Here is a 13,707-nt window from a genome sequence, read left to right on the forward strand (position 1 = left end):
ATGAAGTCTGGTGGTAACAGGCAAACAATAGTGCACAGCAATATTACATCACAAGGATTAAGTAAATAGAACATGGTTATCTAGACTTCTTGGGAAATTAAGTAATTCGAGCTAAAACTTAGAAAGGTTTTAAATTTCATAGCTCATGTGTTTCAGAGCATATTGCCACAATCCTTATTCACACAAGCAGTGCTGCAAAAGTCTGCAAGACTCTCCATGTAAATAAGTGTCATAAGATTGGACCTTTACTGTTAAGATTGTATCATCTTGACAAAGTGTATTTAACAATCATTAATTGCTGCTGCACTTACACCTTAAGGAAGTGAATGTATATTTTAATGTAATTTAATTACGCAACAATACCAAGACATTCTGCGCTACAAAAAAGTGACATGAGATTGTTAAAAAAGAAAAGGTTCATTCAGTACTGAGATAGGAGCTGGTCCTGTGTTTTTCTCTACCAGTACTAAGTCCAACATCACTTAGCACAGGAGAGCAATGAGATTACAACCTGAGGCAGAATGCCTCCAAACACATAGAGGGTAATTGAAGTGGTGCAGCACCTGAGCCTTGAGCAAAGTAATAAATTGCTAACAGAATATTGGTACCACAATTACTGAGGATATTATTTGGCCTTCAGTATGTTAATTTCTTTTATTTACATTACTTTGGTTCATTTACAATTGAAAGTCTAATGAAAAACATTAAATAGATTTTCCACTAAAAAAAATATATATTTACTTTATATTCTGACCTAAAACTGACTAAAAATTACAAGCAGAGTGAAGCTGAAGGCCAGATGTTTCATTTGGAACAAAGTCTAGTCCAGAAATCCATGCTCACTGGGATCTTCACTGTCCCAGGCCCCCTGCAGGTCTGACCTGGAATCAGCATCTACAGGAAAACTGATATCAGTAAAAACTCAGATATGCATGTCCCTTTCACCTAAGTTATTCATAGGGAAACACACGTGAATGACAGTTTCACAGAGTTGCAAGGTTATGAGAAATCAAAATTTCTATTTGTTTCTCACAGTCTGTTTCGAACCAAAATCAAATTTTCAAGTGTCCTGTAAACTGTAAACCTTGCTTTTCAGCACACTATAATTCTGAAATGCAGGTATGGTCAGATCCCAGGTACTGCAGGTATTTCTGGCTTTTTTAGCATGGCAGTGTAAACAGGATTTTTATGTGTCAGGTCTTTAGAAAAAAAAGCTAGGAGAAAGAGACAACAAAACAAGGAATAGCAGGCAGATTCACAGCTACTACAAATATAAAAGTCTATCAATACAGAAGAAGAATGTTATGTGGACAACTTCAAACCTTGGCTCTCGATTTCTCCTGAGTAAATTAACAAATGTCTCTATTTCTTTAGCCGTGATGTGTTTCTCTAGCAGTTTTCTGTTGTTGTGCAACAAAGCTGTGATGGTGTCTTCTGCCAAAATATCATAACCAATCTGGGACTGCATGACGCAGAAGTTCTTTGCAATGTATTCCTGAAAGAACAAAAATCGCCATGATGACTTGTTAAGCAGCAATTTTTTCTTCTAGAAACAGAGTTATCCAGTTCAATTAACAATCAAAATAACTCAAAGCTCTCCTCTCTGAACTATCCCAAATAAAAAAAAAATCTGAATATCAGAATTACATAACACAAGAAAAAGATTCAGTATTAAAGGTTGACTAACTCCTCTAATTCTTTCAAAAAGCAAAGAAATGAACCCACTAAAATACATACAGAATTATAAGAAAACAGAAACTGATTTCTTTAAAGGAAAAACAAGAGCTGTTTTATAAAACATCTAAGAAACATTCTTTGCTAAGTTTTTCCTCTTCCCCATCCAAGACAGAAATATTCTTGTAAAGCATTAGAAAGAAATCGGAGAAGCTACACATTGTATTTTATTCTTTTATCTTTAGCCCCTTTAGTCCTAAAAAGTTAGTCAAGTTTCTCCCAACTGCAATATGCAAAGCACTTAACTTCACATTCTGAAATCTCTCTTGTTCATAAGAAGTCTCTAGTAGTGGGAAATCAGACTATCTTATAGAATAACCCCTGTTTTGATTCACTGTCATCACTCCACAAATGTTTAAGCAACAGAAACAAGAAGTTTTGCAGTCTTGCCACTTTATAATCCAGAATCCAAGAGTGTAATTTTAATAAAATAGCAGAAGGCCTATGAATGAAGCAGTGGCCCCCAGTTTCTGTCTCAGCCTGCAAAGATATAAGGAAGTCTGCCAGGAAAATGAACTTACGATATTCATTGCTGATCATTCAATTCTTATAAAAATGCCTACAAAACAAAAACACTGTCCCTCAGCATGACGCAATATTATAGACTGATTTACTACCTACCACTAAACTACAGTCCTTTCACCGTCCCTTAATACAGGTTCATCATGGAATTCCACTTGAAAGGGCAGAGTGAAAGATTAAACATAGTATATATTATTACAGAAATGAGGTGGAAAATTGTTTTGAATACCACTAACCTGGTTCTTCCTATAGTCTTGCTGGGAATGTCTCAGAACTCTGTAACATAACCTTAACATGTATTTGTACGGAGCATATCTCTGATCACCTAGATCTTCAAGTCTCAGCATTGATCCTTCACCTTTGTCCTTGAAAGGAGCTTTGAGGATCCCAAATATCTGTTCAAAATTAAAACCATTGAGGATGAAAATAAAACCAAGATTTTTGCTTAACTTAAAACTGTCAACGGAAATGTCCTCTGACAGGATCAGCACAAGACTTCTATTGAGCAAAGTCAGTGCATTTATTATCTACATAAGACTAAGTAGAAGTTGGGAAACACTGACAGTCTCAGATCTTAAAGCTTTAAGTATTTAGCTTCACACTTCCCCATCAACGTGATTGACATTATTTTCTTTTGACCATTATCCTCAACCAAAAACACTATGTTAAATGCCTTACCTTTGGCTAAATTAAGGACAAAAAAGAGGACAATATCAGCCGTGTCCTTTCTCTACTGTTTATTTCAGTAAGCCATTTAAAGAGAATGTTAATTCTGATTTATATACAACTTGGCTCCGACACGAACAATGTCAGTGATCCACAAGAGCAAGAGAATTTTTTCTGTACAGGGATCACCTGCAGGACGGCAAGTTGCTGTAAACTTGTTTTAAATTTGGTCAATGATTTGCTATCAAATATTGTCTTACAACGCAGCAGAATTACACAAAACTAACAGACAGCAGACCTTGGCCACTCATTTTTCCACCTGATTCACAGACCCAATAGGTAATCATTGACTGATGAGTGTCATATCTATCCAGTCCAATTAGAAATAAACACAACATGGCATGGTCAAATTAGCTAAAAGCAGCATATAACCAAATCATTCTCTCCTACAACTTATTTGTAAATACAGGCAAATATTAAGACATTAGGACATACCTGGGCCAATATATTTTGTTCTCTCATTAGTTTTTGTCGTTCACGGTTTGGCTTGGTAATGACCACATCCAAGACTTCCTGCCCATTATTAGACACATCCGCAACGAAGAAAATGAGATCTTCCAGTAACTTGGTTACAAACCTAGAATGAATAGACAAATCATTATTATATACAGTCACTCAACACTTGCTAGGATTCATTAAGAAGAAAACAGAACTTTAGAACAAGCTTTATCTAGCACAACAAAACTTCAATCACTGTGAAGCTAAGTTTGGCATGTACTTAAGGATTCAAGGCCTTGGATCAGCAGAGGCTTAAATCCATCACAGGGATGTTTACTAAGGAATTAAACAACCACCACAGGGAAAAGTGAGAAAAATGCAGCACACTGAATTGATGAATAGTATTCAGAAATCCAAAATCTATACTAGCTGGCCTCAAGGCCCAGCAACAGTAGAAAGATACTCTTATGAACCCTAATAATGATTTTTTTTTTGGTAATTAGTAACATGGTCTCATGAAACAAGATGACATACTCACTAGAGGACCAACAGCACCCTGCTGCTACATTATTTCCCTATTGACCCAAGAAACTGTTGAAAAAGGACTTGAAATGGACCGTATTTATTTTATTCACTCTTTGCTAGAGAAAAAAGGTTTAGTAGAAGCAAGTGCTAAGAAGGACAGAGGCAGGAGTAATTCCTTTCCCACTGCCTTCAGAGGATGCAGGAAGAAACAATACTACAAGCAGTCATTGTAACCTTGCTACTAACACATCCTGCCAGTCAAGCACAGAGAGATGTCTGGACACCCACAGATTTCAATGCATCTCCCTTTAAAGGGCGAGCCATCTTTTACAAACAAAAACCAGCATGTCTCCTGCCCTTGGGAAGTATCATCTGAATTTGCTCAGTATCTAGTCTGTAGTTACTAAACCTGCAGGCATGCTATGAGAGATGCAAGGAGATGTTCAGTAGAGATTTGCAAGGCCACCTCAGGAAACCAGACACAAAACTTGCATTAACCACGAGGTGGGCTGTTCAACTAAATCCTCTGCGTTAGCTTTAAAAATCTCAGCTCACTGGTAGATGGTGGAAAACAGCAATGACCACAGCACAAGGGTACTTCCCTAGCAGAAAAAGGCAGAAACTGCAGCTTAGGGTGGAGCAACCAGGCCAGAACTGTGGGAACTCATCCAAGCTGGAAGGTGATAAGAGAGAGAAATGACGAGAGTGATTGTTTCAAAGGAAATCACAAAACAAACAAATAATGCCACTATCCTGAAATCACACTGAAATGTTTTATATATGCACTGTACCAATCCATCAACATTAGGACTTGACAATACTGGATTGCAGTGATATAGTGGTGCAAGGCTAATAAAGGGATGTCACACCTTGATTATCCCTCTCTGGTTCTACTGAAGAACAAAATGTCCCTTCAGCTCTCCAAGGCTGAGCACGAGCATCTAAGCCATCACAGATCTGCCTGTTAGGATAAATCCTTCACCACTTGTCCAAATTACTGCTGACAAAAAAGGCTGTGGACTCAGAGAGCAGAAATTCAGTTTTATCACCAAAAAATTAACATTTTCAGCAAAAATTTATGTATGATGCATGGTAGAATAAGTTACAAATTAACAGTGCCAGAGATGCCTTCTAATGTTCAGTTTTACCACAGCTGAAAATAAATAGCAGACTACATCACCAGTGATGTGATATATTTGGCTACAGCATACAACAAAATCCCTTAATTCAGGGGTGGGTGTGAAGAACAGACATTCTAATAGCACTACAGTTGAAGCATGGACAAATATAAAGGGCAAACATTAACAACAGCAGAACCATGTAAAATAAGAAAGGAGAACAGGGAAAAATAGAAGCTAGAAAGAAACAGAATTACTGCAGCAGCCTCTCAGTCACTGCAAGACCTCCTTCTACCACTCTAGAAGCACCAAGATACATTACAGTGAATTTTATGCATGTCAAGAGTCCTATACGCTGTCCACTGTATAAACACCCTGGTATGTGAGAATCAAATCCAACAGACCAAGATACTATAGCCCAGAAGCAGTATATTATAGGAAATTAAGACAAACATTTTGCCTTTGCCCAGAGATCTGCCCATTTATTTATGTGGCCACTGAGCTTGGGAAGTGTTGTTTATCTCCATTTTACAGCTGTGAAACACAGGCAAGCCTACGGTGCAGGAAAGCAGTTCTGGAAGATCTGGAATGAACAGAGTCCCAGGTTAGCACTCTAAACATCAGGACATCTCCTGCCAATTGTCTCTACATTCACATTGATGTTACTAACTTGTAACTGGCACTGTGATGCCACGATATGCACTGAAACCAAACATTAATTTGGAGCGGGGCGGGGAGGGAGAGGGAATAAAACTCACTAACCTCCTTTCATTCTGGGTTATTGTTCCATTTTCCAGCTTTTTAACAGTTGATGCTAAAACCTTGTTGGCATCATTGGCAAAGTCCAAGTCTCTGACCTCAGATAGAGGAACTGATACAATGGCAAAAGCTTCCTTGTCCTCTTTTGTTTGGCATGTCCCAATCTGCAATAGTTTGGTATGGATAAGCAAATTTCTCAAATTTATAAGTAAAAAATGTATGACAATTAAGGTAAGAAGTGAAATTACCAGCAGATAACTTTAGGAATGAGTATGGGATTTCAATCCCAAGAAATTAGTGGTTACCTTCAACATCACCGGCCTCTCTTCATCAGTATCTATGGGAATACTAGTACTAGTGACCCAGGTATTAGTGCATAAATGCCTCAGTCGGACATATGAATTCCTAAAGGAAAACAAAGCAATCAACAGGTTAGATGCAGGTAGTCCCAAGCGAAACTGGGCAAGGCGTGCTGCTGTGCGATCCATGACAGCATCACGAGACTTGACAATACAAGTCACCCAGCCACTCATAATAAAAGGGTGAGGGGGCCCTAAAAGGTACTGCACCACCTTTTTCCCTTTTCTCTCTTCTCCTTTCTCATAGAGCTGCATCAAAAAACAAGCAGTATCTTGGGATTACACAGGATGCTGTTTTAAGTATTTAGATAACCCTACAAGTAAAACCTTCTTTAAAGAAAAAAATTAAAAAGGAAGGTCATATAAAATCCCATCTGAATAGAAACATGTTTTATGAATAAAAACAATAAATGTCTTAATATTTTTCTTCAGAGTAATGAACCTCTTCACTCTGTCACAGCACAAAAGCCAGTAAAACTGACCATGGTCGCATAACTTATGGCTGACAAATTCTTGTTCCAGTGAATAAGTATTTAGAGTATCAATTCTCAACTGTAATTAAGTGAACAAAACAGCAGGCATTAGTTATTCTAAACTGTTTTCATCTGAGAATTTACGGTATTATTAAGAAGCAGAGATGAAAAATCATTTGCTTAGTTTTTTTCTGAATTCTGTATTTTAAATATATTCACTGTGGCCTTCACTCACACTCATCTTTTAATGCTGATAGGCTGTGACTATACAAGTAAGCAAATTACCTGGCTAAAGTTAGTACAGCAAATACACTTCAAAGCTGCAAACATCAGTATTTGCAGGTACCCCACTTTAAAACCCACGTCATGACAACTAGACCCATGTGTTTGCTTGCTCATTCAGTCACAACCACCATCATCTGAATTATCTGACCAATCTTGGCTAAGCAACACAATTAAAATTCAAAATATTCACAATTAAAACACAGAATAGATTCCAGAAGCCACTTGCTCAATTAATTTGAATAACATGCATTCAGTGGTACTGTGATCTGTCAGGGAAACAGAAGCACAATTCACTATACACAATATATGGTTGGTAACGATTCACTCCAATCTATGTAGCAGTACATTTTTTTCAAACAGTGCACAGGGCTCAATTATGCCCTCATTTTTATCTGTGCAACATTTAGCCCATTATTTTTCTCTTCACAAACTGCTTAAGTGTCACTTGTTTTATCCTTATAATTATTTTACCCAGTCTCCACAGCAGGATCATGTTTTATACATCTCTTGTTTATCCATGAACGCACCCCACATTTTAACTGAAGGATAATACTTGCTCATGTTTGATTTTTTCTGCTTTACTCACCAGCATAATGCTAAGAAGAAACCTTGTCAATGCAGCACTTTTTTTTTTTTTTTTTTTTTTTTTTTTTTTTACCTTGGAACTAGGCAATCAGCTCTCTGAAGAGTGGTGGCATCCAGTTCAAAGAGAGATGCGATGTCATTTCCGTGTGGCACGGAGACCAAAGTATACATAATCTTCTCCCCTGCTTGGCGTTTCTTCTTTGAAGCAGGAAGGTCGCCGTCTCTCTGCTGATTACGCACAAGGGTTATTTGCTTATATCAGGGCCCATTATAAATTCTCCAATTATCTTGCAGACAAGTAGTACATCTGAATTTTTTTTTTCCCTGTACATTCTAGTAAGAATGTACCATGACTGGCTTTGGAGTGTGTAACACAAAGGATGCACTTTGCCCCAGGCATATGGGGTCCTAGACAGTCATTATAACAACATCAGGTCACAAGCTACCGAGAGACTGCAGTACTGTATACATTATTACTCGACACCTACAGCTTCAAAAACCTGCTGTAGTTGCAGACCCTTCACTCCCCAAAGATGTAATTACACAGTGGTAGTTTGGAAAGGGCTACAGATAAAAGAATAAATGAAAACTGGATTTTTAAAAAGGGGGGGGGAGGATTTAAAAAGGAAACAATTTTTCCAATTCCATTATTGTTTTTTGAGGCCTGTTCTTCCTTCTCCTCTTACGGTCAGAATCACAGCAGCACATTTCTTCAAATAGGAAGACCCAGCATACCTGCTTCATGGAGATCAACCTGTCATTGGAAGGGGAGGACACAAAGCACCAGCTAGATTTTATTAGAAATCTTAGCACAGACTGATAATGCATTAGAGGCCAGTTCTATGGGGTTGAGTGTGCCCATGGAAACTGGAGAAGTTCAGCCCCTTACAGAAGCCTTGCCTTCAAGGGACAGACTTACAAAGCTACACTGGTGCCTCAGCAAAGCTCTTCTGATCTTCCTCCCACCATCAGCTCAAAGTCCGGGGAATTTTGTGACCCAGTACAACTAAGCAGCCATCTTCATCTTTAGATACTTAGATATCTTTGTGAAACAGACTCCAAATGGTAGCTTCAGAGAGCTTGACCTTACAGAAGGTAATTCAGAGTCTATGCCTGTAGCCGTGCAACAACCAACAGAATTACTGGCGTAAGTGAAAGCTACTCCTCCAGAATGTTGAGTTATATATAATAACAATAATAACAAGCAGTTAATAGACTGGCAGCCCAGGGCCCTTCATGTACACAGAATATATCATGGGAGGAGAGAAATACAGGGCCAAAGAAAGCCAAAAGAGAAAAATCAAACACTGGAAATCTGAAATACTATTATAATGATTTATAGTGCATCACTAAGGAAGAGATGTACAAAGCAACAAAAAGAGGCTACATTGTACTGGGTTTGCATTAGTATCTTGATTAAAACCAAACTGTAAGGGATAATCAAGGGCAAAGCTTTGATTATTCACATTGCCCATTGATTAAGTAACAAAATCAAGGATGAGTGAAACTGTGCAAGAAATAGCTAGTTCTCATCTCATCTCAAGGCACTTCTAAATCCTTCCAAAACATTCATTTTTCATCATCAAGCCTAAAAAATGCCATCCCATTATTTTTATAAAGGACAGAGACAAGAGAAAAACATGGAAGAAAAGAAATCCTCTCACAAATGTTTCTTAGGCTCATCTAAGTGTTGGCAGTGTTGCGCTAGTTTTCAAGAAGGCTCACTGAGAACAAGGGCAACAATCTACTTGCACAAGAGCAAACTCGCATCTCTCAGTCCTCATGTTGTTCCATATTCCACTCCCAAAAAACACTGAACAAAAATCATACATGTAAATTTAACCTGTACACAATGCTTGAGAAAATAGTAAGAATTTTTAATTTTTGTCCCACACTGTTTCTGACTTCCATACACATTTTGTTTTACAAACTTGGGATGAGACCCTAAATGAAAAGGCAGGGACACTGTAAGAGAATACTCTTAAAGCCTTCCTAGATAAGAGTTGAAGTAGAATCACACATCAAATGAAAATGTAATTCCCAAATTTCCACACAAAGAAGACACAGAATTCGTAAGTCACATATACCCAAGAACAGCCATTTAAAATTCAAGAGGGCTGTAAAGAGCTGAGGATCATAAGATAGTTTAGAACTGCATCCAGAATTTTGATTTTTTTCCCATAACTTATATCCAAATCTAATTAGGTTTTCCCAGAACCTATTCATTCTGCTACATTTTGCAAACTGAAATTGCTGGTATAGAAGAAGGACACTTTATAATCGCGTATTTTTTCACTGAAGCCCCAGGAAAAACACAGATCAAAATATAAAACTCTATTCCACTCTACAATACAAAGCTTTATATATTCACTCATTACACAACGCCTGACCATCTCCTATAGGTCATTAAGCAGAAGTATGTATACATATGTGCAGGTTTCTCTGACAGAAGTCAAAAGTAAAGACATGTCTCTTGTGCTTGAGTAGCTTACGCTAACCATTAGCTCTGGGGGAAGTTCATCCTGCAGTTTGGGGTTGCTTTACCCACTCCCTAGCCTGATCACTAATTATATGTGCTATTCAGCAACAAAGTTGGCACATCAGGCCTAAATTCAGCCGACCAGGCCTGGTACCTGTCAAATCAGACCTGGCATTGAGCAAGAACTGCTTTCCAGGATAAGAAAAAGTAGTGTCACAACAGAAGGCAAGACAGTGTCTGTAGCAGGGCTATCTGCAATGCAAAGCTTAATTGAACAAAATCAGACTTGCACGATTCCAAACTGGACTCTAGCAAAAGCCTCAGAACTTTTCTCCTGATTTATCACCAGGATTTCAGAATCGCCTCATAACATAAATTGGATTACAGCTGTTAAGCATTAGGCATCACACAAAATAAAATAAAATAAAATAAAATAAAATAGTGATCCTTACTTTGAGAGCTCGGAAAACAAATTATAAAAAAGGAGTACAAGAGACAGAGATACAATCATTATACAGGTACATAAAAGGCTTAAATTGTTAAATTTGCAAATAAACCTATATGGGGAACCTGAAAGAAGAGAAAGCATCAGATTACTACTAATTAATTAGACAATACGGTCAGTTTAGGGGAGACATTTTATACCTAAATGGAAGAAAGCAGGAAGACATTTGTCCAGGAAATAAACTGTCAAACAGTTGTTTCGGTGAGGAGTAGAAATACTGATCCAGGCTAACAGAGCAAATTCCACAACTACTGCGCTACCACCATGGACTTGCAGCACACCTCACTGATTTAAGCAGAAGCTTTAAAATAAAAATAAAATCCTAACCCAAACATAATATGGTGGGCATATGAAGGTTTGCAATATGAAGGGCAAGTTTAACGCAACAAGAAACAAATCCTATACTGTAATTAAAGACAATATAATCAGGCACAATTAGATTTGTCTTTCCTCGCACTTGTAGCCCAGCAGATAGCCTGCTTCACAGCTCTTAATATAATTTACTAGTAGCTGTGAGCTATCTCAAGTCTCTGTCATTGACCTCAACTGAGTATCACCAAAAATTCAAGAGATTTGCATGGAGTTTTGCTTATGGAGAGGCCTTTCTTTTAACTGCAAAAAAACAATATAAAAAAATGTAACACACCTGAAATACCTTTTCTCTTAGAATGCAAACCCAATCTACAATTCCAATCGGTAAAGACACCTCTTGTGGCATAGACAGACAAGGATAATGCCCTGTATGAATACATTAAGCTGCACTACCGACTTCAGCAGAAATTAAATTTAATAGCAGACAGAGTTCTGAAAATGCCTGTTAAATCCAGTACATTGTGGTATCTCAATATGTTAACCCAGTTTAGGAGGCTTTTATAAAACCAGCATTTTCACAGGGAGGTAATGTGAACAGAACTCCATAGGTTAGGTGATTTTAAAAATTCTAAATGAAAAGAAAGTCGAATAAATTAATGGCCAGCCTTGCTGCTGCATGCTACGAAGCCCTGGCAGACAGCACAGCAGTTAGCCTCCTATAACACCTTCACTGTTGACTCATTTGTGAGTCATCGCATTTTTAGCGGAGACATCACGTTGCAATTCTGTTGTTAGGAGCCAGAGACATTCTGTAAGAAACAATGTATGCGTTTTCAGAGCTGATTCAGACCTGTGTGCAGCAGCAGAATAATAATAGTGTGCCAGCATCCGTGTCTCCCCTTCTCCCCCTGTGAGTGCAGAGCATCTCAAGTGGTCTGACTGTTGGCTTTACATAAGCAGAGACACTGCCATTTTAAAGCTAAAGATTTCTTTTTTTTTTTTTTTTTGGCATGTTTTTTGGATTGTTTATTGCCAGGTTAATTTCTAAAAAAAAAGTCTTTAAAAAAATATCCCCAAATCCACTCCAGTTGTTTAAACTGCATCACTTGTGTTATACATTATAGAATTTTAATTAAGGGATCTTTTTAAAAATAATCTTAGTTGCTGGAAGGTAAAATAAAAAAAAATGGATTAACGGTGTTTACCAGAAAAAAAATCACTTGGGATGGAAGCAAGCAAGAGAGAAAACTTGAATTAGATGAGGTTTTTTGCCATATATAAATACAGACAGATAGAAGTCAAAGGAGGTATGTTAAATCGCACCTGGAAGCTGATAGTATAACCGTTCAACTTACTTACAAGAAAAGTATATAAAGATCAATCTCAATCCTAGAAAAAAAAAATCTGAAAAATCAAGGCCAGTTCAGAAACATTTAGGGTTTGCACACACTCATGAAAACGCAGAAAAAAAAGGAGTTAAGGCACTTATCCAAAGACAACATTTTAATATGAAGGAACTAACGAATACCAGGTTCCCAGTCATTCTTGACATTGCCCGTCTGTAGTGTTCCTCTAGATCCTATACATTTGTGTGACTGGAAGTAAGACTACTTTGCAGCATAAAATAAATCAACTTGGGGTTTAATGAGAGCTATAACATAGAGAACTGTGTTTTGATGTACTATACATTATAGTTTCTTTAAACTGCCAGAGCTGGAGGAGATTGTATTTGATAAGGACTCTAAATCAAAAGAGTGTCTCTGCATTAAAAAAAAATCCTCTGGATTTTAGATGTGAGGAAAAGCATGTACAAATAATATTAATCAATTTTAATAAGGCCAAATTTTTCCAGTAATCAAAACAAGGCTCCACAAGACAATTTGGCTGCTATCTCAAGCAGCAGCTCTTGAATGACCAACAAACCACAGTTCAAACACAGCTTTAACGCCTGGGAAGAAATGTCCCAGCGACTTCCAGCAATATTTACATTCTCAAGAGACAAAACCATTATAAACTTTGAAGCCACTTAAGGCAAGGTAAAAATGACAGACTTAGGCAGAATCTCAGTGCTATGCCTACCTGTACCATAGAAGCTCCTTCTCCACTGTTGTTTCCTGAACTTGACAGTCACTTCAGCAACTGTGATCAGAACCTGTAACCTGGCAGTAAGCGTGCACCAGAAGCCCTGTCACACATAAACCAGTTAAGGTTTGGCACAAAACGCTCATATGACTGTGCTTTCTATTAAAACCCAGTTGACAGAGAATAATCTGGTGCCTCTACATACAACAGACTCAAGAGTGAAAAGAAAAACACAGACTGCAGACTCAGTTTCAACCTTCAGAAGAAAAAGACTTCAGTATACATCTCCCAGTTCTCCCTGGTCATTAGACTTCAGATTATCCTGGAGTAGGCCCACTTCCATCTCCCCCTCTAAAGTAGCCTTACTTTGGAGGCAGTACTTTGAAGTTGACTGGTTCACAAGTTGAAAAAGAAGATGCCTTTGCAGTGAGTCAGTTAGGCAGTCACCTGGTAGGAGAAACACCAGGTGAAAACTACGTGCAAAGAAAGCTTTGTGCTCCAGGTTACATATGTGTTGGATACAAGGCTGACCATAGCCGCTCCTTCAAGAACAACTTAAAGCATCATGAGATTCTTACACTTTTGATGGGTACTTCATAACACTGCGTCATTGTAACAGGAAAGAAAAACTTGAACAGGGATGCAAAGCTTTCTGCTCAGTTGCTTACGCAGACAACAAAAACTTAAAATAGCCACTGCTGACTCATGCTATTTTCAACAAGACTATAAAGGGGTGAAAGATTCAAAGGGATTTACACCATGCTAAAAATGTCTGTAGGCTCAGATTTATATGGAGGTGTTACCA

At 37.9% G+C, this 13,707-nt stretch overlaps 1 protein-coding gene across 2 annotated transcripts in view; it reads right to left on the reverse strand.

Moving 5' to 3' along the window:
* Positions 1-13,707, reverse strand: part of ITPR2 (inositol 1,4,5-trisphosphate receptor type 2) — a 283,042-nt gene that overhangs the window by 194,098 nt on the left and 75,237 nt on the right. For both annotated transcript variants that reach the window (XM_062591989.1, XM_062591981.1), the window contains exons 11-16: positions 7,598-7,752; positions 6,128-6,227; positions 5,826-5,986; positions 3,418-3,559; positions 2,493-2,651; positions 1,323-1,495 (exon numbers count right to left, since the gene is read on the reverse strand). In XM_062591989.1, coding sequence (XP_062447973.1) covers positions 1,323-1,495; positions 2,493-2,651; positions 3,418-3,559; positions 5,826-5,986; positions 6,128-6,227; positions 7,598-7,752 — 890 coding nt within the window. The remainder of the gene's footprint in view (positions 1-1,322; positions 1,496-2,492; positions 2,652-3,417; positions 3,560-5,825; positions 5,987-6,127; positions 6,228-7,597; positions 7,753-13,707) is intronic.

This window comes from Rhea pennata, chromosome 1, assembly GCF_028389875.1.
Source record: "Rhea pennata isolate bPtePen1 chromosome 1, bPtePen1.pri, whole genome shotgun sequence".
Lineage (NCBI taxonomy): Eukaryota > Metazoa > Chordata > Aves > Rheiformes > Rheidae > Rhea > Rhea pennata.